This window comes from Pongo pygmaeus, chromosome 15, assembly GCF_028885625.2.
Source record: "Pongo pygmaeus isolate AG05252 chromosome 15, NHGRI_mPonPyg2-v2.0_pri, whole genome shotgun sequence".
NCBI lineage: Eukaryota > Metazoa > Chordata > Mammalia > Primates > Hominidae > Pongo > Pongo pygmaeus.
Window position 1 is genome coordinate 71,861,917 of NC_072388.2, and position 21,933 is coordinate 71,883,849.

General features: G+C 48.8%; 1 protein-coding gene across 14 annotated transcripts in view; it reads left to right on the plus strand.

Annotated features, from left to right (window-relative positions):
* The window catches only part of DCAF4 (DDB1 and CUL4 associated factor 4), a 35,142-nt gene that overhangs the window by 8,125 nt on the left and 5,084 nt on the right, over nucleotides 1–21,933 (plus strand). For 7 of the 14 annotated variants that reach the window (XR_010123752.1, XR_010123750.1, XR_008493652.2 and 4 more), the window contains exons 2-13: nucleotides 3,220–3,316; nucleotides 5,040–5,140; nucleotides 5,458–5,615; nucleotides 6,983–7,062; nucleotides 8,201–8,303; nucleotides 10,982–11,125; nucleotides 12,225–12,274; nucleotides 16,727–16,806; nucleotides 18,817–18,915; nucleotides 19,039–19,136; nucleotides 20,172–20,345; nucleotides 21,030–21,144. Coding sequence is in view for 9 of the 14 variants with exons in the window: in XM_054448390.2 (XP_054304365.2) it covers nucleotides 3,228–3,316; nucleotides 5,040–5,140; nucleotides 5,458–5,615; nucleotides 6,983–7,062; nucleotides 8,201–8,303; nucleotides 10,982–11,125; nucleotides 12,225–12,274; nucleotides 16,727–16,806; nucleotides 18,817–18,915; nucleotides 19,039–19,136; nucleotides 20,172–20,345; nucleotides 21,030–21,144 (1,291 nt within the window). In the remaining 5 variants the exon portion in view is untranslated. Of the gene's footprint in view, nucleotides 1–3,219; nucleotides 3,317–5,039; nucleotides 5,141–5,457; nucleotides 5,616–6,982; nucleotides 7,063–8,200; nucleotides 8,304–10,981; nucleotides 11,126–12,224; nucleotides 12,275–16,726; nucleotides 16,807–18,813; nucleotides 18,916–19,038; nucleotides 19,137–20,171; nucleotides 20,346–21,029; nucleotides 21,145–21,933 lie in introns of those variants that run through there. The other 7 variants (XR_010123751.1, XR_008493651.2, XM_063651789.1 and 4 more) reach the window with 3 other exon arrangements.

Genomic DNA, 21,933 nt, shown 5'->3' on the forward strand with positions numbered 1-21,933 from the left:
TCCATCTGTCTCCCATATTAGACAATCAGCGCCTCGAAGCCAGGGAGCACAGCTTATTATCTCTGCCTACTCCCCAGTGCCTCACATGGAGTGGGCGCTTTGTAAATGTGTATGGAGTAGTAAATGGAAATAACCCAGAGCAGAAAGAAGCTACCTGGGACTTAAAGTAGCCACAGGTTTTGTTTTGCTTTGCTTCAGTTCAGCAAAAATTTACTAGGCACCAACTAGGTCATGGATGCTAGGAATAGAAAAAAGAACAAAGTAGGACATTTGCCTTATAGAATTCACATCACATCCAGTATGAGATGGGAGTATGAACAAAGAGTCATGCAGAGTGATGAGTGCAAACATGTGCTATAAAGCGGCCATAGAGAATGAACTGTGTTTGTGTTTAGAGAAGACACACTCCCCACCCCTGAACAGGCTTCTTAAAAGTACTAGAAAGTTACTGTCTTCGTCCTAGCCTTTAAACTCTTTCTGTATTTGGAAGGCTTCTATTAGTATGTGACTTTTTAAATGATTTTTTTTTTTTTTGAGACGGAGTTTCACCCTTTTGCCCAGGCTAGAGTGCGATGGTGCAATCTCAGCTCACTGCAACCTCTGCCTCCTGGGTTCAAACAATTCTCCTGCCTCAGCCTCCCAAGTAACTGGGATTATAGGCGCCTGCCACCACACCCACCTAATTTTTGTGTTTTTAGTAGAGACGGAGTTTCACCACGTTGGCCAGGCTGATCTCAAACTCCTGACCTCAGGTGATCCACCCGCATCGGCCTCCCAAAGTGCTGGGATTACAGGCGTGAGCCACCACATCCGGCCTTTAAAATGATTTTTGCTTGACCTTGCTAACTATATTACTTGAGGTTGGCAGGCTCCCTTACCAGATTGTGGTGCCTGTATGAGTTAGGGGTGAACACATGCTCTCCCTGGCCCAAACTGGCACTCACCAGTGATTTTATCATCTGCTGCGTCCTGCTGATTGTGCAGCCCCCTATTGAGGATAATGGTGTGAGTGGGACATGGTCCTGCCTCCTGTGGGTGATCTGAAGTCTTTGACTCACCAGTTCATGTGTTCTTTGCTGTATTCATGCACTGTTACATAACTAAACAAATTAGAATCATTTCATATACAGAACATGCACTCTAAAGAAATTTTGACCTTTTTATAGAGTTGGTAATAATAATAATCTTTATGTCAGTAGGGCTTATTTTTCCTATCAGTCTTTTTCTTTTTTTGAGATGGGGTCTCACTATATTGCCCAGGCTGGTCTCAAACTCTAGGCTCAAGCGATCCTCCCACTTCAGCCTCCCAAAAGTGCTGGGATTACAGGCATGAGCTACCGCGTGCAGCCTTTTTCCTACCTGTCTTAACACTGGCCACACGTGCTTCCCTTCCTGTGCGCAGTGCCTTTCAGCTTGTAACTTAACTATTAATAAATACAACTGTGTTCTTTAGCTGGGGTATAAGGTAACTGATCCATAGGGAAACCCACACATGGTGTTCAGGAGCCATTGTTTAGGACAATGAATAAGATAAAAGTTTTGGGGCCGGGCTTGGTGGCCCACGCCTGTAATCCCAGCACTCTGGGAGGATGAGGCAGGTAGACCACTTGAGGTCAGGAGTTCTTGAGCAGCCTGGCCAACATGGTGAAACCCCGTCGCTACTAAAAATACAGAAATTAGCTGGGTGTGGTGGCAGATGCCTGTAGTCCCAGCTACGCGGGAGGCTGAGGCAGGAGAATCGCTTGAACCCGAGAGGCAGAGGTTGCAGTGAGCCGAGATGGCGCCACCGCACTCCAGCCTGGGCAACAGAGCGAGACTCCATCTCAAAAAAACAAAAAATACACACACATTTGGGCTGCAGGGGCAGGGATATTACTTTCAGAGAAGAGAGATGTAGACAGGCAAAAGAGCAGATCGGGGGTTAGAGAGAAATCATGAACTCACTTTTGAACCTGTTGGGTCTGTGGAAATAGACAGGAAGCAGCATAGGAACTTGGTGCTCAGTAGCGATATTAGGGTTGGAGCTGCATCTGCATTGGTAGATGAGATGATGTTAAGTCTGAAAAGAAAAGGATCTAGGACAGAACAATGGAAAGCACATACAGGGTGTGTGACCCAGGAGAAATGAGCAAAGGATTCATTTAGCAAGAAGAAAACCAAGAGAAAGATATTACAGAAGCCAAAGGAAGAATGTAGCCCCCTGGTGCCACGTGTTGCAGGAATAAGGGCTAAAAAGAGACCACTCACTTTGGCAAGTAGGTAATCATGAGCAAGAGCATTTTAGTAGAAAGGCGAGGAGAGAGGAAGCTCAACTGCAGTGGGTTGAGGAATATTGGGAGATGAAGACATTGAATTCGTAGATGTAGACCATTCTTTCAGAATATGCCCATTTTTTTTGGATTAGAAATGGAACACTTACAAATGAAAAACCTGGGCATGTTTTTAAAAGCTGAGATAAGGAGAAGGAGACATTAACATATGGGGGAACAGATGTCTGCAGTTCCTGGGAAGGAATGAGATCAACAGCCAGGTGGGATGGGTCTCCCTTGAAAAGGAGCAGTGATACCTGTTGTCCAAGACAAGGAAGAAGACAATTAGTAAAGGCAGGTATTTGTGAAGCAGAAGGGAGTGAAGTTAAGGGATTCATGCCTGGCAATTTTTTTTTTTTTTTTTTTTTGGAGACGGTGTCTCACTCTGTCGCCCAGGCTAGAGTGCAGTTTACAGTGAGCACAATCTCAGCTCACTGTAAACTCTACCTCCCAGGTTCAAGCGATTCTCCTGCCTCAGCCTCCTGAGTAGCTGGGATTACAGGTGCACGTTACCACTCCTGGCTAATTTTTGTATTTTTAGTAGAGACGGGGTTTCACCGTGTTGGTCAGGCTGGTCTCGAACTCCGGACCTCGTGATCCGCCTGCCTCGGCCTCCCAAAGTGCTGGGATTACAGGCATGAGCCACCGCACCTGGCCAACCTGGCAACGTTTCTGTGGGGTAGGAAACCATGTGGTCAACTCGGGGTGACAGGAAGGAAGTGGGAAGGATGTTGGGGGAGTGCTGGAGGCAGCCCTTCCCGGGTAAGGCTTGCTGTGGCAAATCTGATGATAACCCAGGGTGGGCCAGTCTTTTGCTGGCGCTGAGCATGAAGCAGCTGCCAAGAAGCAAACAGAAAAGCCCATGGCCCGCACACAGAGATGTATGGATTTTTTTGTTTTTCTCTTTTAGGAACAGAAATGAATAAAAGTCGCTGGCAGAGTAGAAGACATGGGAGAAGAAGCCACCAGCAGAACCCTTGGTTCAGACTCCGTGATTCTGAAGACAGGCAAGTGTGCCGCTCTGGGGAGCCATTTTTGCCCAGTGTGCTTCTGGCATTGTACACATGGCATGTCACACGCTCACAGGCGTGGAGATCACCTGGGGGCTCGTCCCAATGCAGGTTCTGATTCCATAGGTCTGAGGGGTCTTGAGGAGAGCCTGCCTTCCTAACGTGTTCCCAGGGCATGTCGCTGTAGTGGGTCAGCCCACCACACTGAGTAGTGAGGAGAGAGGACCCTCTCTGTTCTTTCCTAAGTGACCACGACCTCTGGCCAGAGCATTCGCCATAAGGCTAGAGATGGACGTTATCTGAAACAGCTGGAAAACCGTTTCTCCATTTTGTAGACTTTTTATGCAAATACCTTTGTGGAAACCAAATTTTATTAATTCAGCCTAAGTCTTGGACAAGGATATACACTCATGCTTCGCTTAACAAGGGGGAATGCATTCTGAGGAATATGTTGTTAGGCAATCGTGTCACGCAAACATCATAGCACATACGCAACACAAACCTACATGGTACAGCCAGCCACACACACCTAAGCTATATGGTGTAGCCGATTGCTCCGAGGCTGCAAACCTGTACAGCATGTGACTGTACTGAATGCTAGAGGCAGTCAGTACACAGTGGTATTTGTGTATCTCAACATAGAAAAGATACAGTAAAAATAGGGTATATAAGATTTAAAAAAAAATGGTATACCTATATATGACACTTCCTGTGAACAGAGCTTGCGGGACTGGAAGTCAGTGAGTGAATGATGAGTGAACACAAAGGCTTAGGACATTACTGTATACTAGTGTAGACTTTAAAACCCTGTACACCAGGCTACATTACATTTATTTATTTATTTAAGAGATGAGGTCTCACTCTGTTGCTCAGGCTGGTCTCAAACTCCTGAGCTCAAGTGATCCTTCTGCCTCAGCCTCCCAAAGTGCTAGGATTACAGACGTGAACCACCACCCAGGCCAAGGCTACATTAAATGTATTTTAAAAATAAAGTTGGCTGGGCCAGGCGTGGTGGCTGACGCCTGTAATCCCAGCACTTTGGGAGACCAAGGCAGCCGGATCATTTGAGGTCAGGAGTTTGAGACCAGTCTGGCCAACACGGTGAAACTCCGTCTCTATTAAAAATATAAAAATTATCTGGGTGTGGTGGCACACGCCTCTACTACATCCTTCAGCCTATAATTCCCACAGAAGCTACTTATGGATTTGCACATCAAGTGTTTTAGCCACAGCTCTATCCCAGTGTTACTGAACTAATCACCTCTGTCCCCCAAACCCCAGTATCTCTGTAAGATTGTGTAGTCAAGTAAAATGTAAACTCTTTGTGCTACTGAATCCAATAAAGAATGAAATTCACCTAGCCTTGTAACTGCTGTTGTGCTGACAAATGAGCCCAGCTGGTAAAATTCTTATTGGCAGAGATTTCTATTTTTCCTTTTAATCTGGAAAATTCCACAAGACCTCACAAAATGCTGGAGTGAGAAGATAAGAAGAGGGAATCACTGTGACATCTGTCCTCTTTTAAAGAAAGAAAAAAGAATGAAAAACGAAAACCTTGCCCTATTTTCTTGTATTTGCAAGAGGGGATCAGTGCTTCTCAAGTAATCAGAAAGGTCAGAGATCAGAGGTGAAGGCTGCAGAACTGCCCGAATGGACCCCCCGTCAGAATGGCTGGAACTCAAGCCCTGGGCTGCAAGTTAACACAGCTGTGTGTCAACAGGTCTGACTCCCGGGCAGCACAGCCCGCTCACGATTCCGGCCACGGTGATGACGAGTCTCCGTCGACCTCGTCTGGCACAGCTGGGACCTCCTCTGTGCCAGGTAAGGCCACTTGTGGGGTGGGACTCCTGGCCCCTGCGCACAGGGAAGGCTGAGACCCGTTCCTGGCTTGGAAGGAATTCCAGGAGCAAATTGAAACACTCAGGGAAGGAGCTGGGTGCGTCAGGAATGGTGGTCATGAGGCAAACCGCCTCCCCCAGGACTGAGCACAGTCCAGGATGTTGCCTGACGAGGCAGCTCATTCCCGCTCTCAGAAAAGACAGACAGCCACGAGGTGGGGGGACAGGCCACTGGGCGCCCAACTCAGGTGGTCAGTTCACAGTTGTTGAAATTGGTGCATTTAATTTTTTTGTCTAAAGAGCTACCTGGATTTTACTTTGACCCTGAAAAGAAACGCTACTTCCGCTTGCTCCCTGGACATAACAACTGCAACCCCCTGACGAAAGAGAGCATCCGGCAGAAGGAGATGGAGAGCAAGAGACTGCGGCTGCTCCAGGAAGAGGACAGACAGAAAAAGGTGGGCTCCTCACCCCTTCGCCCCCTGTCCTCTCCACTCCTGCCAGCACCTGTCCATCCACTGTTGAAGAGGGTGCCAATTAGATGCCCCTGCGACACTTAGCAGAGGCACTTCACGGGGTGTGGCCCCAGCTTTTCCCTGACAGGAAGAAGACAAGAAGAAGAACAGCCAAGAGCCCCCTCCTTCCATCCCCATTTTCTTGTTTGATAAGTTTTTTTTTTTGAGGCGGAGTCTCACTCTGTTGCCCAGGCTGGAGTGCAGTGGCATGATCTCAGCTCAGTGCAACCTCCACCTCCCAGGTTCAAGCGATTCTCCTGCCTCAGCCTCCTGAGTAGCTGGGACTACAGGCACGTGCCACCGTGCCCAGCTAATTTTTTTTATTTTTAGTAGAGACAGGGTTTCACCGTGTTGGCCAGGTTGGTCTTGAACTCCTGACTTCAAGTGATCTGTCTGCCTCAGCCTCCCAAAGTGCTGGGATTACAGGCGTGAGCCACCGCACCCAGCCTTCTTCAGCAGTTCTAACATTTTGTCATTCCTGAAGGAATCTTGGGAGGCAGTGTGATATAATTTTAGTAACTGTTTTTTGTTTTTTGGGTTTTTTCTTGAGACAGGGTCCCACTCTGTTGCCCAGTCTGGAGTGCAGTGGCGCCATCTCGGCTCACTGCAACCTCCACCTCCCAGGTTCAAGTGATCCTCCTGCCTCAGCCTCCCAAGTAGCTGGGATTACAGGCACCTGCCACCATGCCCAGCTAATTTTTGTATTTTTTTATAGAGATGGAGTTTCACCATGTTGGCCAGGCTGGTCTCAAACTCCTGGCCTCAAGTAATCCGCCCACCTTGGCCTCCCAAAGTGTGGGATTAGAGATGTGAGCCACCATGCCCATCCCAGCTGTCTATTTTAAATAGAAGACCAGGATGCATGGTGTGGAAAACAGGCCATCTTGTCTGTTTGGAATACAGACCAACAGGTCTAGATGCTAGCATATTTTGTTGTCAAGGTAGGCAATGGAATGTGAAGTTCCAGCCCTGGGTCACCACGGGTGGAACGGAGAGTGGTGCAGACCTGTTTGCAGTCCCATTGCTGCCCTCAACACACCTGGTGGCTTCATCCCCGCGGGTGGATGTGGATGGGGAGCGTGGGCAGAGTTGACGAGCACACTTTCCTGCTCACACTTTCTTCTGCTGGGCCTTTCCTCTTGCCAAGGAAAGGAGACTTGGAAAGGACACCGTCAGATTTTTATGCATATAATTTCTGCCAATTTAGTGCCTATTTCCTTCATTACGTCCTATGGAACTAAAAACATTTTCCATTATCCCATAACAAATAAATCTTCATTGAATTGTTCTCTTTTTTGTAATAAATACAGATTGCCAGGATGGGATTTAATGCATCTTCCATGCTACGAAAAAGCCAGCTGGGTTTTCTCAACGTCACCAATTACTGCCAGTAAGACAGTGCCTCTTTGTTATGTTTTCTTCATGAATGTTCTTTTCTTTCTTATTTTCATGGTATAAGAATCCAGTCTGGATAGACCATGTGGCTACCCCGTGAAGTACCTGCACAGTTGAGGGGCTCCAGTTCACAGCCTGCCTTCTGCTGCTTAAACCCACCCTGAGAAAGCTGTTCTCTCTAGAGCGAAGGCGGGGGACTCTTGCAGGAGGCTAGGGAGAGAGGATGGGGACGTAGGCAGAGATGTCTATTCTCTGTTACTCATAAGTCATTCTAGTAGAAGATCCTACAACTTCATTCCCATGACATTTCTGCATCCTTCTTTCCCTTCTAATGAGTTGTCACTAAAAATGGGGCATTAAGTGGATGTGTGTGTACTAAACCTTATCAAAGTACTTATGATGGCTGATACATTCTAACTAAAACCCTGTAAAATAGGCCGATACTTTCCCCCATTTCCTGAAGAAGAGACTGAGGCTCAGAGTGGAGTGATTTGCTCAAGGTAAAGCTAGAAGTGGGGAACTGTCCGACTCCAACACCTGAGTGCCCAGCGCTGCGTCTCCTGCCCCCACTGTACATGCGCAAGTGAAGAACCTGCATTTAAGGCAGCTTCCTGGGGCACAGCCCTCGGACCTTGGAGCAGGGCCCCTTCAGGGAAGGCCAGAAACACCGTAGGTATCAGGCAGGGCAGGCCCCTCCTGTTTTCCTCCTTCTGAGACAGAAAGTTAAAAATCTAGTTAGATGTGTTCCTCACCCTGCGAAACAAGAGGCGGCCGTATCCTGGGGCTCTTCCCAGCAGCGGAGTGCCCTCCAGACCATTGTTTCATCTCCCGCACTTTCGTCATCTCAGGGAAAGGAGCTGTACTGAATGATGCAGACACAACTCCCTCTAACTCCCACTCTTTGACTCTGCAAATGGGCCACCCACTTCTTCATTTTCATCTTCCTGAGCGTTCTGTGGGGAAACTCAAATTCTGATAATCTGGGGTCTTGCTCTGCTCCATTGCTGAGAAGTACTGTGGAGCAGGCTGACGAGGAGAGATGGGCGTCAGGGGGCAGGGAAGGCCAGAGACCCCCGAATCTTCTTCATGGATGTCAGCTTCAGCATCCATGCCCCCATGCTCTGTTTCTGCAGTTTAGCCCACGAGCTGCGTCTCAGCTGCATGGAGAGGAAAAAGGTCCAGATTCGAAGCATGGATCCCTCCGCCTTGGCAAGCGACCGATTTAACCTCATACTGGTGAGTGGGAGGGGGACACCTGCCTAGGGTGTGGCTGCCACCCTCTGGACACTTTGTGGCTTAGCGTTGCCAGTCATCAAACCTGGCTCTGGAGAAGCCAACTGCAATGAAAGTAGGTGGCATCTTCTTGGTTGTACGATTTTAACCTGCCTGCTGGCTACCCGCTGGGAGATGCTGAGCTGGCAGGCAGGCTGTGCGGCGACCATCATCACCCCCACTTCAGCTCCGTCGTTTGATGTCAGAGTCTGGACCCAGCCACACCTTGACTAATGAACTTTACACAATAACTTCTCCTTGGCTGTGTTGTATATGCAATTAAAAAGGTTCACAGTGGACCTGGGGACATCTACTTCTTCCTGAACTGGGGCAGGACTTGGTGACTAAACCTGCAGCCCAGTGTGCCTTTGGTCACTAGAGGGTAGGACTCCTTGCTTGCCGCTCCTGGCCTCAGTGGCACCTCCCATCAACACACCTCCATCACATCATTTGCAGGGGGGTGAAAGGCCTTCTCTGGTTTGGGTTGGACCCAAGCTGGAAGCCAAGGTCAGCCGCTTAAACCCAGGGGCCACGGAAATGTTGGCAGAGAGCTAGAGGATCCACTGCAAACAAAGGTCCCTGACCTCTCGATGGACCACGTAAGAGCAGGGCCTGCCCGGCAAGCCCTATCCTTCCTGGAGGCTGAGGGAAAGCCAGGGAGAGTGAGAGGAAGATACAGAGGCAGGAGCATCTGGACTTGGTCATCTGCTGGTGGGACTGGAGGTCGACACTGCATTCTCCTGCCCCAGGAGACCACCACAGCGGGGCCCTTCCATGTCAGGAGTGTTGGGGACCGAGCCCACATTCTCCCATGTGGCTTTTCTCTCCATGTGTGCTTGGGGGTATGGTTTGACTGAATGAGTAGAATTGTCTCTTGTGGTTGGTTCCCCTCAGGAGCCCCTTCCCTGGGGTAAAGTGGGTGGGGACGGTGGGGGTCATTGGTGTGTGGGGTCTGGTGATGCACAGGCCACTGTTCACAAGCCTGGACATCTCGGGCCGGTGTGACTGCAGGGCCAGAAAGTGGCTTGGCACCTGGAGAGCAGTTTTTCAGATCTGAGTCTAGTCTCAATGATTCTTCTGGGAACATAACTTCTTCCTGAGTAAACTTATAACGTTGGTACAATTTCACCAAAACCAACGTCCAAACGTGTGTGTGGATCTGTATTTATTAATATATACAAAACACATAAATATGTGGATTTTTGCTTTGAAATAGCAATTAACCATATCATGTTTTAAAATGAGAAAAGAAAAGCTTAAAATAGCCCACATCTGGCACAGTGGTTCATGCCTGTAATCCCAGCATTTGGGGAGGCCTCGGCAGGTGGTTCACTTGAGCCCAAAAGTTTGAGACCAGCCTAGGCAACATGGGTAAACCCCGTCTCTACAAAAAAATATAAATTAGCTGGGCATGGTGGTGTGTGCATATAGTCCCAGCTACTCAGGAGGCTGTGGTGGGAGGATCACTTGATCCTGGGAAATCAAAGCTGCAGTGAGCCATGATTGTGCCACCACACTCCAGTCTGGGCAACCAATCAAGACTCTGTCTCAAGAGAAAAAACAAAAATAGGGCCAGGCGCGGTGGCTCACACCTGTAATCCCAGCACTTTGGGAGGCCGAGATGGGAGGATCACTTGAAGTCAGGAGTTTGAGACCAGCCTGACCAACATTGTGAAACCACATCTCTACTAAAAATACAAAAATTAGCTGGGTGTGGTGGTACGCACCTGTAGTCCCAGCTACTCAGGAGGCTGAGGTGGGAGAATAGCTTGAACCTGGGAGTCGGAGGTTTCAGCAAGCTGAGATGGTGCCACTGTGCTTCAGCCTGGGTGACAGAGTGAGACTCCCTCTCAAAAAAATTAGCCCACATCGTGAGCGAGGCATGGTGCCTCACACCTGTAATCCCAGCACTTTGGGTGGCTGAGGCAGGAGGATCACTTGATGCCAGAAGTTCAAGACCAGCCTGGACAACATAGCAAGACCGTATCTCTACAAAAAAATATAAAAGTAGCCAGGCACGGTGGTTCATGCCTGTAGTCCTAGCTGCTCAGGAGGCTGAGGAGAGAAGATCACTTGAGCCCAGGAGTTCAGGGTTATCATAAGCCATGATCATGCTACTACACTCCATCCTGGGTGACAACAGTGAGATCCCACCTCTTAAAAAAAATAGCCTACATTTGAATGCAGTCTTTTTCTATTGCACGTTTTATTCAATGCAATTTTTTTTTCATGGTGGTAAAAAAAAAAATAGTGCCTATGTAATAGGAACTAGCATTTTTCCTATTGCGGCACAGCCTTCGTGATGGCACATGACACATTCCTCTGGGTGGATGCTAGGACTCTCCCAAACTCACTTCTGAGTGAGGTCCTCATGCAGACCTCAGACTTTCTGGCCATGTCCCCTCACTGCCATTCTCATCCTTCCTCCTGAATTGTTAGATCAGACTCGTGCTGGCTTTGCCCAGAGATGGCTGCCCTGAGTTGGGGAAAGTGAGGTCATCTCCACTCTCGCTCACAGAGAGGAACTCTCACCTAGTGAAAATGCACAGAGCATGGGGGCCAGGAGAGATGGGCAGGTCCCTCTTAGGCAAACCACCAGGCGCAGCCTGGGAGGTCACCCACTGCCCCCTTCCCTTCTCCAGGCAGATACCAACAGTGACCGGCTCTTCACAGTGAACGATGTTAAAGTCGGAGGCTCCAAGTATGGCATCATCAACCTGCAAAGTCTGAAGACCCCTACGCTCAAGGTGTTCATGCACGAAAACCTCTACTTCACCAACCGGAAGGTACATTGCCCATCCCTGTAGCCTTGCTGCACACTTGGCCCTGGGGGTCGTTGGCCAAATTCAGGGTAGAGGAGAGCAACTGGGGAAGAGGGCAGAGCATGCTTACCTCATTTTTCCATAAGACTTGATTTTTACTTGAGCCTAGGAGTTTCAGACCATCCTGGGCAGCATAACACGCATGGTGAAACCTCGTCTCTACAAAAAAAAAAAATTATCTGAGTGTGGTGGCGCACACCTGTAGTCCCAGCTGCTTGGGGCTCGGCGGGAGGTGAGGTGGGAAGATCACCTGAGCCCAGGAGATCAAGGCTGCAGTGAGCCATGATTGTGCCACTGCACTCCAACCTGGGTAACAGAGCGAGACCCTGTCTCAAAAAAATGGATTTATAGTTGCTGAGAACCCATAGGGAAAGAAAAGGACCCCAGGAGTTTCTTGTCTCGGAAAAGAAAGTGAAATGAGATGGTTGGGGTAGGTTGAAGCAGCGCTTTAACTGGTCCTCAGGACCGTCCATCCAGGGGTCCAGGAGTTGATCTGAAAGGGCCCACACCAGGGCACAGAGTTCCTTGGAAATGGGCGACAGTGACTGTGGCCTGGATGGGAGGGGTCCTGCCCTGTGTGTCGGAATGATGTGTCATCCAGCCAGGCCGCAGCCAGCACTGAGGCTTAAACAAATAATAGGAGCTTGCTGTCTAGGGAGCAACCTTTAAGTTGCAGTGGGGTGATGGCGGCATCCATGAGAAGCTGTGTCTTGCTATTCAGTTGAGGCATAAGCCGCAAGATGGATATAGGTTGAAAATGGCTTCTGGGTGAAGTGAGATACACCTTCAGAGTTCAGCTTATCTCCTGCCATTGTAGAAAATTCAGCCCTGCCCAGAGGGTATGTCAGACCAGATGTCTCCCTGTGGGTCTGTTGAAGGACTCAGGCTTGAGGTTACTTCCTGTCCTGCTCAAGCCCCACCCTCAGAATGCTTGTTCCAGCCCATTTGAAGAGGAGCAGGACCTGAAGAGAGAAGTCCCACGTCTGTGTCCGCACACGTTATTCCACAGGAAAGCATATTACTGTAGAATAACTTTCCATCTCGCTGTGTGCTTCCTCACCAGGTGAATTCGGTGTGCTGGGCCTCGCTGAATCACTTGGATTCCCACATTCTGTATCCTTTGGCAGAGGAAGAGGTTTGGTGGGCAGGCCACACCCTGACGTGGACCTGGGTATATGTGGGCTTCATGACATGGCATCTTAGTGACCAGAGGACCGGGCCCTTGTGCACTTATATCTCACGCTTTAGAAAAAAAAGCAGCGTACCTGGATAGAACACAAGGACGCCCGTGGAGCACAGAGAAGCAGCTGAGGTCCCATCATGGCTGTTGAGATGACATTGATGTCACTGTGTGGCCTTCACATGCATGTGGTGGAGACAGGATGGGCACTCAGGCAGTCTGGCTTCAAGGCCGGCTCACTCTGCCACTGTGGTGTGTGACAGGAGGCTCTGGGTTCACTACACAGACCCAGTATTCCTGCCGGAGAGCTGGTGTGCTAGCGGAGGAACAAGGCGGAAAGGAGCAGCACAGCCTTGGGGAGGAGGCCCAGCTCCTCCTGAGGCCAGGGAGGAAAACACTGGTCAGCAGGGCAGGGTCAGAGAGGGGCTTCCTTTGGCAGTGGACATGGGTCTGTGGGCTCTGGGCCTCGGGTCCCTGCTGGCAACAGCTTTTTAGAGCACTCATCACACTAGTCCTGCCTTCCTGGAGAGCAAGCAGAGCCACTTTGCTGAGAGCACAGTAGTACAGTGTCGTGGTCCCTGGCCTCTGGTACCCTTGGGGGCTGTTGATATGGCACAAGACTTGACTCACCCAAAGCCACGTTAATGACTCTTGTCCTTGGTTCATTCTCTTATTAAATGTGTTCTGGAAACAATGTGACTACTCATTGTACTTCACACCTACTTCCTGAGTTGTGGTGAGATTAACATTAGTTAACTCCTGTGAATGCACCTAGCAGTTTCTGGCACATCATTGGTCCTCAACAAATGATAACTGAATCAGAATCTTTTTTGTAAATTTTATTTGTTTCACAGCACTCTATTTCAAAGGAGTTTTTTGGATTTTAATTTTTTTCAGAGAAAGGGGTCTTGCCCTGTCACCCAGGCTGGAGTGCAGGGTGCAATCATAGCTCCCTCCAGCCTAGAACTCCTGGGCTCAAGTGATCCTCCTGCCTTAGTCTCCCAAGTCACTGGGAGTGTAGGTATGCACCACCACACCCAGCTTACATTTCAAAGGGTCGTAGAGCCTAAATACATTAGCGACCTGATTATAAATTTATATAAGGCACCAAACTATGTGTGTTCTCTAAATTGAAAATTCTATGTGGCTTTCATTTGATGGGGTTCTGTAGGCTAATGGGACTGACCACATGTTACTATGATGATCTAACCAGAGGGCTAATGAGGCCAAGCTCTGCAGAGAGCAAAAACAAGAACCTCACTCACATTTCCAGTCTTAAAACAGCATGGTGTTTTTGTGTTTCTGTAGGCTAAGGAGAGGAAAAAAAAAATCCATGTAATTGGACTTAAAGGGATGGATGGTCTGTTGTAGCTTCATCAGTGGCTTGCCCTCTGGTGGCCATTTCTGGTAGTCTTCGGGCTTTTGTGCTAAAGATTTTTTGTGCTGCTTCAGAAGTTCAGGTAACTTTTTCCCTTTAGAAAAATGGGACTTTGTTCAGACCTGCACTCTGCATTTTCCCTGCAAGAGTGGTGGGAAGTTAGATGGAATTCTTTCTACACTTATTGGGCCCTTAGTTAACCTGTGGCCTGTCAAAGGATTAAATCTTAGCCTGGCTCCATAAGTACTCAAAGTTTGAGTATAAATAAGCTAAGATTCAGTAACTAACATGCACTTCCCACTTTCTTCACTTCCTTGCCTTCCAAACCCAGAAGCAAAATAAGTTTATTTGGTGGCAGTGTTCTCATTTACAGTTTCAGCACCCTCTATATCTTGGAGATACTTAACTTGGAGCTTACCACTCAGAGCGGCATGTCACATACACATCACATACTCAGTCAAGAATGTCACCTGGCCAGGCACGGTGGCTCACACCTGTAATCTCAGCACTTTGGGAGGCCAAAGTTGGGGGATTGCTTGAGGCCAGGAGTTTGAGACCAGCCTGGGCAATATAGCAAGACCTCTCTACAAAAAAAATAAAATTCTATTAGCTGAGCATCATGGTGCATGCCTGTAGTTCCAGGTACTCAGGAAGCTGAGGCAGGAGGATCACTTGAGCCCCAGAGTTCAAAGCTGCAGTGAGCTGTGATCACACTACTGCACTCCAGCCTGGGTGAAAGAGACCCTGTCTCTTAAAAGAGAGAGAGAAAAGTGACTGGGCGCAGTGGCTCATTCCCATAATCCCAGCACTTTGGGAGGCTGAGGCAGGTGGATCGCTTGAGGTCAGAAGTTCAAGAACAGCCTGGCCCACATGGTGAAACCCCATCTCTACTAAAAATACAAAAATTAGCTAGGTGTGGTGGCACGCACCTGTAATCCCAGCTACTCGGGAAGTTGAGGCAGGAGAATTGCTTGAAAACCCAGGAGACAGAAGTTGCAGTGAGCCAAGATTGCACCAATGCACTCCAGCCTGGGCGACAGAGCAAGACTCCATCTCAAAAAATGTATATAAAAATAAAATGTTTAAAAAGATTTTTAAAAGTTACATGATTGCTTTTCAGATATTTACATTTTCCAGTGAGGAATATGTGTGGTCATTCAGACAACACCTATTGAGTATATGCAGTTGCAAGGAGATAGAGACAGGCAGCCCTACAAGTCTTCAGTGTAGGAGGAAAGCTGCATGCAGGAGGGATTGCAGCCACCTTCCTTCAGGGACACCCATGAGGGCAGGAAGAGGCCAGGGACTCCTAATAGGAGGAGGTGGGAGAAAGCTTTGTATGTTTGGCAGCAGTTTGATATTCATGATGTCTTTGGCTAGGGAGCAGGGCCTTTCAAGACTGAATGCTCGCTTAGGGCTGTGGGAGGTCCCAGGGGGTTGTGATTGTGGAGTCATTTTTGAAAATGATTCCTTTGGTGGCATTGTTGGGGGATAGACGGACGAGAGCAAGTCCTCAGACAGAAGCTGCTGCAAGACTAAGGGCGGCAGTAAGGGCATGAAACGAGGTAGCAGGAGTGGAGGGAAGGGCACCAAGAGGCAGGCGCAGGTTCTAGCCCGAGCATCTTGTGATAGGAGAAGGCCCAGGATAGACCTCCCTACATGGCCATAGGACAGAACTGGAACGTTTCCATCAGATTTAGAAACCACGAGCTCATTGAAGATTGTGGTGAGAACATTTCTCTGGGAAGGTGAGGGTCAGGCCTGGGTTTCAGTGGAGGAAAGGCAAGGGAAGGAGAATAAATACAGGCTCCTCTGGAATGAAGTTTGGCTATGAGGGGAAAAGGAGAGGAACCGCATCAGTCAGAAGACACACACCTAGGCAAGGGTATAAAGGGGCAGGTCAGAGAGGGAAATCCAGTGACTATGCTCACGTGAGCAGAGACACCCACATGTAGTCAGGGAAATGCAAATTTAAATAACAGTGAGATATCACCTGGTACCCATTCAGATAAGCAGAAATTTTAAGGGCTGGTAGTGAGATATTCTGTGCAATGCCATTTCTGTATGTTTTTTTAAAACAAAAGCTGCTTTGTATTATTTATTGACAAATATATGTAGTGGGAATACAGCATGGCTTGGAATAACTTACACCAATTTGAGAAGAGCGGTTCTCTCTGAGTAAAGGAGAAGGGAGAGTTGGACTAGGGAGGGATCAGAGAGAGCTTTTTGGGGTTTTTAATAGTATTTTATTTTTGAGACATGGTCTTACTCTGTCACCCAGGCTGGAGTGCGGTCACGTGATCACAGCTCACCTCAGCCTCCCAAGGAGCTGGTACTACAGGCACACACCACCATGCCCAGCTAGTTTTTGTATTTTTTGTAGAGACAAGGTTTTGCCGTGTTTCCCAGGCTGGTCTCGAACTCCTGGGCTCGAGTGATCCTCCTGCCTCAGCTTCCCAAAGTGCTGGGATTACATAGGCAGGAGCCACCACACCCAGCTTTTAACTATGTCTGATTTGTTTTTCCCTTTAAAAAACATCTGAAGCTGGCCAGGCACGATGGCTCACCCCTATAATCCCAGCACTCTGGGAGGCCGAGGCGGGTGGATCACCTGAGGTCAGGTGTTCGAGACCAGCCTGACCAACTTGGAGAAACCCCATCTCTACTAAAAATACAAAATTACCCAGGCGTGGTGGCACATGCCTGTAATCCCAGCTACTCAGGAGGCTGAGGCAGGAGAATCAGCTTGAACCTGGGAGGCAAAGGTTGTGGTAAGCCGAGATCGTGCCATTGCACCTCACCCTGGGCAACAAGAGTGAAACTCCGTCTCAAAAACAAACAAAAACATCTGAAGCTAAATGTGGACAGTGTAAATGCATGTTGAATCTGGACGGTGGGGGTTACTCTGTCCTAGGTTGTGTGCCATATGACCTTCTGAAGGGTAAATGTCCATGCCTCCTCCCAGAAGGGAACCTTGTGCCTAACTGTCCTTAACAGTTTTTTCCAGGCTGTGCCTCATGGGACTCGCAGAGACTCCAGGCTGTGCCACCCTGCTCCCAGCATCACTGTTCGTCAATAGTCACCCAGGTACAGAGTTCTCTTCCTTTAAAGAAATCTGTCCTCTGTCTCCTGAGAGCTGTGTCGGGGTGGCTTAGAGAGAAGTATGGGGCCACTGCAGAGGCACTGTGGGAGGATTCCCTAAGCCTGTCCCAGGGTTTGTACCAGAAGCATGTGCTTTTTTACAGCATCTGCCCCTTTTTACCCATCTTGGGCCATTTCAGTCATTTCAGCAGCCAGAGCAGACTTAACACGTATGTAAACCAACGTGAGCTCAGAACAGATTTGGATGCCTATGCACATCATTCAGAAAACACCTCCGAAGGTCCAAAGCACCTCAGGTGCTATCAGGGATACTTAACAATCTGCCTACGTTAAGGCAATTTGACTTCTCCTTCCTGACAGCATTCTGGATATTACATTTTCAGTCTATCAGAAAATTCGGATCAATAAGACAAGGGTGAGAGGCCTCTTAAGAGTGTGGGCTTCAGGCAGACCTGGCACAAATCCCAGCTCTGCCCCTTGCCAGCTTGAATGGAATGTTGAACCTCCCTAAAGCGGACAAGGCCTTCTCAGTCCACATCTGTGGAGAATTAGGTGAGATCACACACATTTAGCCCAGTGCCTGGTATTTCATTGCACAGCAAGCTTATGAGGCAGGAGTGTGTCTTACCACCATTTTACAGATAAGGAAACTGAGGCAGAGAGTTTCAGAATTTGTCTTACAAAAGTAATTTTTAGTGTTGGAGGTCAGGCTCACAGTACCCTTTGGGGAGGTAGTAATTGGGAAAGGGATGTGAGGGAGGCCTCTGGGGTACCGGATTGTTTTATGTCTTGTCTTGTCTTTTCTTTTTTTTTTTTTTTTTTTTTTGAGATGGAGTTTCGCTCTTGTTGCCCAGGCTGGAGTGCAATGACACGATCTCAGTTCACCGCAACCTCCGCCTCCGGGGCTCAAGTGATTCTCCTGCCTCAGCCTCCCAAGTAGCCGGGATTACAGGCATGTACCACCACACCTGGGTAATTTTTGTATTTTTAGTAGAGACGGGATTTCTCCACATTGGTCAGGCTGGTCTCGAACTCCCGACCTCAGGTGATCCACCCGCTTCAGCCTTCCAAAGTGCTGGGATTACAGGTGTGAGCCACTGCGCCTGGCCTGGATTGTTTTATTTCTTAACCTGGGTGGTGGGTACATGGCTATATTTAGTTTGATAACTCACTGAACTGTATCCTTACAATCTGTACATTCTATCACTGCAAAAGTTTATTTTAAAAAATATTTTGTCGAAGCACAGTGGCTCATGCCTGTAATCTCAACACTTTGGGAGGCCAAGGCAGGATAATCGTTTGAGCCAGGAGTTCAAGACCAGCCTGAGCAACATAGCAAGACTCCAATCTCTACAAAAAATAAATAATTAGCCATGTGTGGTTGTGTGGTGGCTCACACCTGTGATCCCAGCTACTTGGGAGGCTGAGATGGGAGGATTCCTTGAGCCTGGGAGGTTGAGGATGCACTGAGCCATGATCAGGCCACTGCACTCCAGACTGGGCAAAAGAACAAGACCCTGTCTTAAAATATATATATATATATATATATATATATATATATATATATATATATATATATATGTATATGTATATATATATGTATATATATATATTTATTTATTTATTTATATTTATATATGTGTGTGTGTGTGTGTGTATGTATATACACACACACTTGCCTGAGATCACATAGCTGATAGGTGATCGAGGATCGGAGCCACCTTACCTCCGACAGTATACTACCTCCTTGATACCAGTACTATTTGTACTATAAACACGACTACTGGGAATGTTAACATAGATGCATTTTCAGAATAACCACCTGTGAGGCAGGCATCCCAGCTGAGTCTCTGTTGCAACCACAAAACCCAGAATGGGGCCAAAGTTATAGACCCTCTGAGCAGCTATGGGCATATTTGGATGTTTTCCGAACCCAGTGGTCCCTGGCCTGCCCAGAAGGCAGCCACACTTTACGTTCTCCTATCCCCTTAGCAGGAATAGACCGGCCTGGCATGCTCTGCAGTTTCCGGATCCCTGGTGCCTGGTCCTGTGCCTGGTCCCTGAATATCCAAGCAAATAACTGCTTCAGTACAGGTGAGCCTGGCTCCCCAGGTGCCCAGAGAACAGGCCTTAACAGGCCTTAAAACCCCATGTAGTTGTCCCTCTCCCCAGACTACATGTGACATAATCTTACCAGCCCATCTCTGTCTCTGCCAGGCTTGTCTCGGCGGGTCCTGTTGACCAACGTGGTGACGGGACACCGGCAGTCCTTTGGGACCAACAGTGATGTCTTGGCCCAGCAGTTTGCTCTCATGGTTGGTTGGATTGGGACAGGCAGAATATAAAAGTTTGCCCCATGTAGAAATTTGGCCAGATTGAAATTGGACTCCTCTGTGTGCCATCTAGTCCTCTTTGACAGCAGAGAAAGAGCATCAGAAAGGATCAGTGGGTTCCTTTGTAAGGGTGTCTGAGCTGAGTGAAAGTTGGTTGATCCAGAAAGGCTGGCCTGAGTTGCTCTAAACAACCTCTCATGGAAAGGTATTGTGACCAATTCTTGGGTACTTGGATTTACCCAGTAGGACAAACCATTTTTAAAATGTATAAGCTAAACACCAATTATTCACAGCTCTCAGATTATATATTCTATATATTTAAAAAATCAGGCCAGGTACAGTGGCTCATGGCTGTAATCCCAACACTTTGGGAGGCCAAGATGGGTGGATCACGAGGTCAGGAGTTCAAGACCAGCCTAGCCAAGATGGTGAAACCCCTTCTCTACTAAAAATACGAAAGTTAGCCGGGCGTAGTGCTGGGCGCCTGTAATCCCAGCTGCTCGAGAGACTGAAGAGAATTGCCTGAACCCGGGAGGCGGAGGTTGCAGTGAGCCAAGATCGTACCACTGCACTCCAGCCTGGGCAACAGAGCAAGACTCCATCTCAAAAAAAAAAAAAAATTGTGGTCATTACTATATTTCACAGACTTTTCACTAGAAAATGCCATCTTTCCTTAAAAATGAATGAACCCACTAACCTGCTTTTGGTGGAGATGGGGTGCTATCTCTGGGACCTCAGAGAGAAAGGCCAAAGGGGACAGTGCAGGGGGATGGGGGGCAGCTCCTAGGACCTCCGTGCTACCCATGAGGAGGACACATGGGGTCTGGTTCTTCTAGCCACTAACAAGGAATCACCCTCCCTTCCAACTCCATTGAGACCCAAACCCTGACCAGCACGTGTCTAATCACACTGTCTGACCCAGAGGCTGGAAGAGGGGTTATATCAGGAGGACCTGCCCTGCCCAGCCTCAGAGGGATGTCATGGTAGCCGGGCACCGAGCAGTCCCTCTTTCCACAGGCTCCTCTGCTGTTTAATGGCTGCCGCTCTGGGGAAATCTTTGCCATTGATCTGCGTTGTGGAAATCACGGCAAGGGGTGGAAGGCCACCCGCCTGTTTCATGATTCAGCAGTGACCTCTGTGCGGATCCTCCAAGATGAGCAATACCTGATGGCATCAGACATGGCTGGAAAGGTAGGGGATCATGGACTTTCTCAGGCCACAGGGTCTCGTGGCCCAGAGCCCTGCCAGGTGAAAGGGTTCTGCTGAAGAGGTCCTCATACCAAGACCCCAGGCAGGGGAAGTTCGCTGAAGACCAGGTGATTTGTGTGCCCTGCATGGGGACTGCTTTGTTGACCATATGAGCCTAATCTGATCTGACGTAAACAAAAGTGAAAGTGATTCTCTGGTTATGTGCCTTTTTTTTTTTTTTGAGATGGAGTCTTGCTCTGTTGCCCAGGCTGGAGTGCAGTGGTGCTGTCTTGGCTCACTGCAACCTCTGTCTCTCAAGTTCAAGCGATTCTCCTGCCTTAGCCTCCTGAGTAGCTGGGATTACAGGTGCCCGCCACTGCGCCCAGCTAATTTTTGTATTTTTAGTAGAGATGGGGTTTCACCATGTTGGTCAGGCTGGTCTCAAACTCCTGACCTCATGATCTGCCCACCTTGGCCTCCCAAAGCGCTGGGATTACAGGCATGAGCCACCGCGCCTGGCCTGGTTACATGCTTTTGATGGACTCCAAGGCTCAGGAATTCGAGATGGAGATCTTCATGAGCTGCACAGGCCACTGGAGACCACGTTGCCTTCCTGGCTTCACACTTGGGGACCACTATGGTACCTCCTGGCCCCTCCCTGATGGCCCCTGGTGCTTCTTTCCACAGGTCAAGCTGTGGGACCTGAGGACCACGAAGTGCGTAAGGCAGTACGAAGGCCACGTGAATGAGTATGCCTACCTGCCCCTGCATGTGCATGAGGAAGAGGGAATCCTGGTGGCAGGTACTTGAGGAAGGAAGGGGACGTTCCACCCCATCAAATACTGTCTCTCAGGGGCGATCCCAGCAGCTTCAGCAGCAGAGGGAAAAGTTATCCCAAAACAGAACTGAGTCAAGGGGAGTGTGGACAGTTGGGTGGGGAGACTAGGGGGGAAGTAGAATTGGATATATTAGTAATCAGCAGTGTAAATAAATGTCCGCCAGGTGGACAGCCTCATCCCATGTCAGTGCGCACGCGTCACCTCAGAAACAGGCAGGTGGGGAGGCCCTGAGAGGCCTGGGTTTGGAGTTTGAGTGGATTTCATCAGGCCAGCATTATCCCACCACACAACTATCTTATCCAAAAACTTGGGCTCCCTGTTGTCTCTACTCACATTTCCACCAGAGGATGCTGAGAAAAGAAGTTATGGTCATTGTAAAGATTCTTGGCCCCGGCCCGGCGCGGTGGCTCACGCCCATAATCCCAACACTTTGGGAGGCCAAGGAGGGCGGATCACGAGGTCAGGAGATAGAGACCATCCTGGCCAACATGGTGAAACCCCGTCTCTACTAAAATACGAAAATTAACTGGGCATGGTGGCACCTGCCTCTAATCCCAGCTACTCGGGAGTCAGAAGCAGGAGAATTGCTTGGACCAGGAAGTCGGAGGTTGCAGTGAGCCGATATCATGCCACTGCACTCCAGCCCTGGCAACAGAGCGAGACTCTGTCTCAAAATAAATAAATAAATAAATAAGATTCGTGGCCCCTTTACTGCCATCCCTTTGGCTCCACGGCCTGCAGATGAGGAGCAG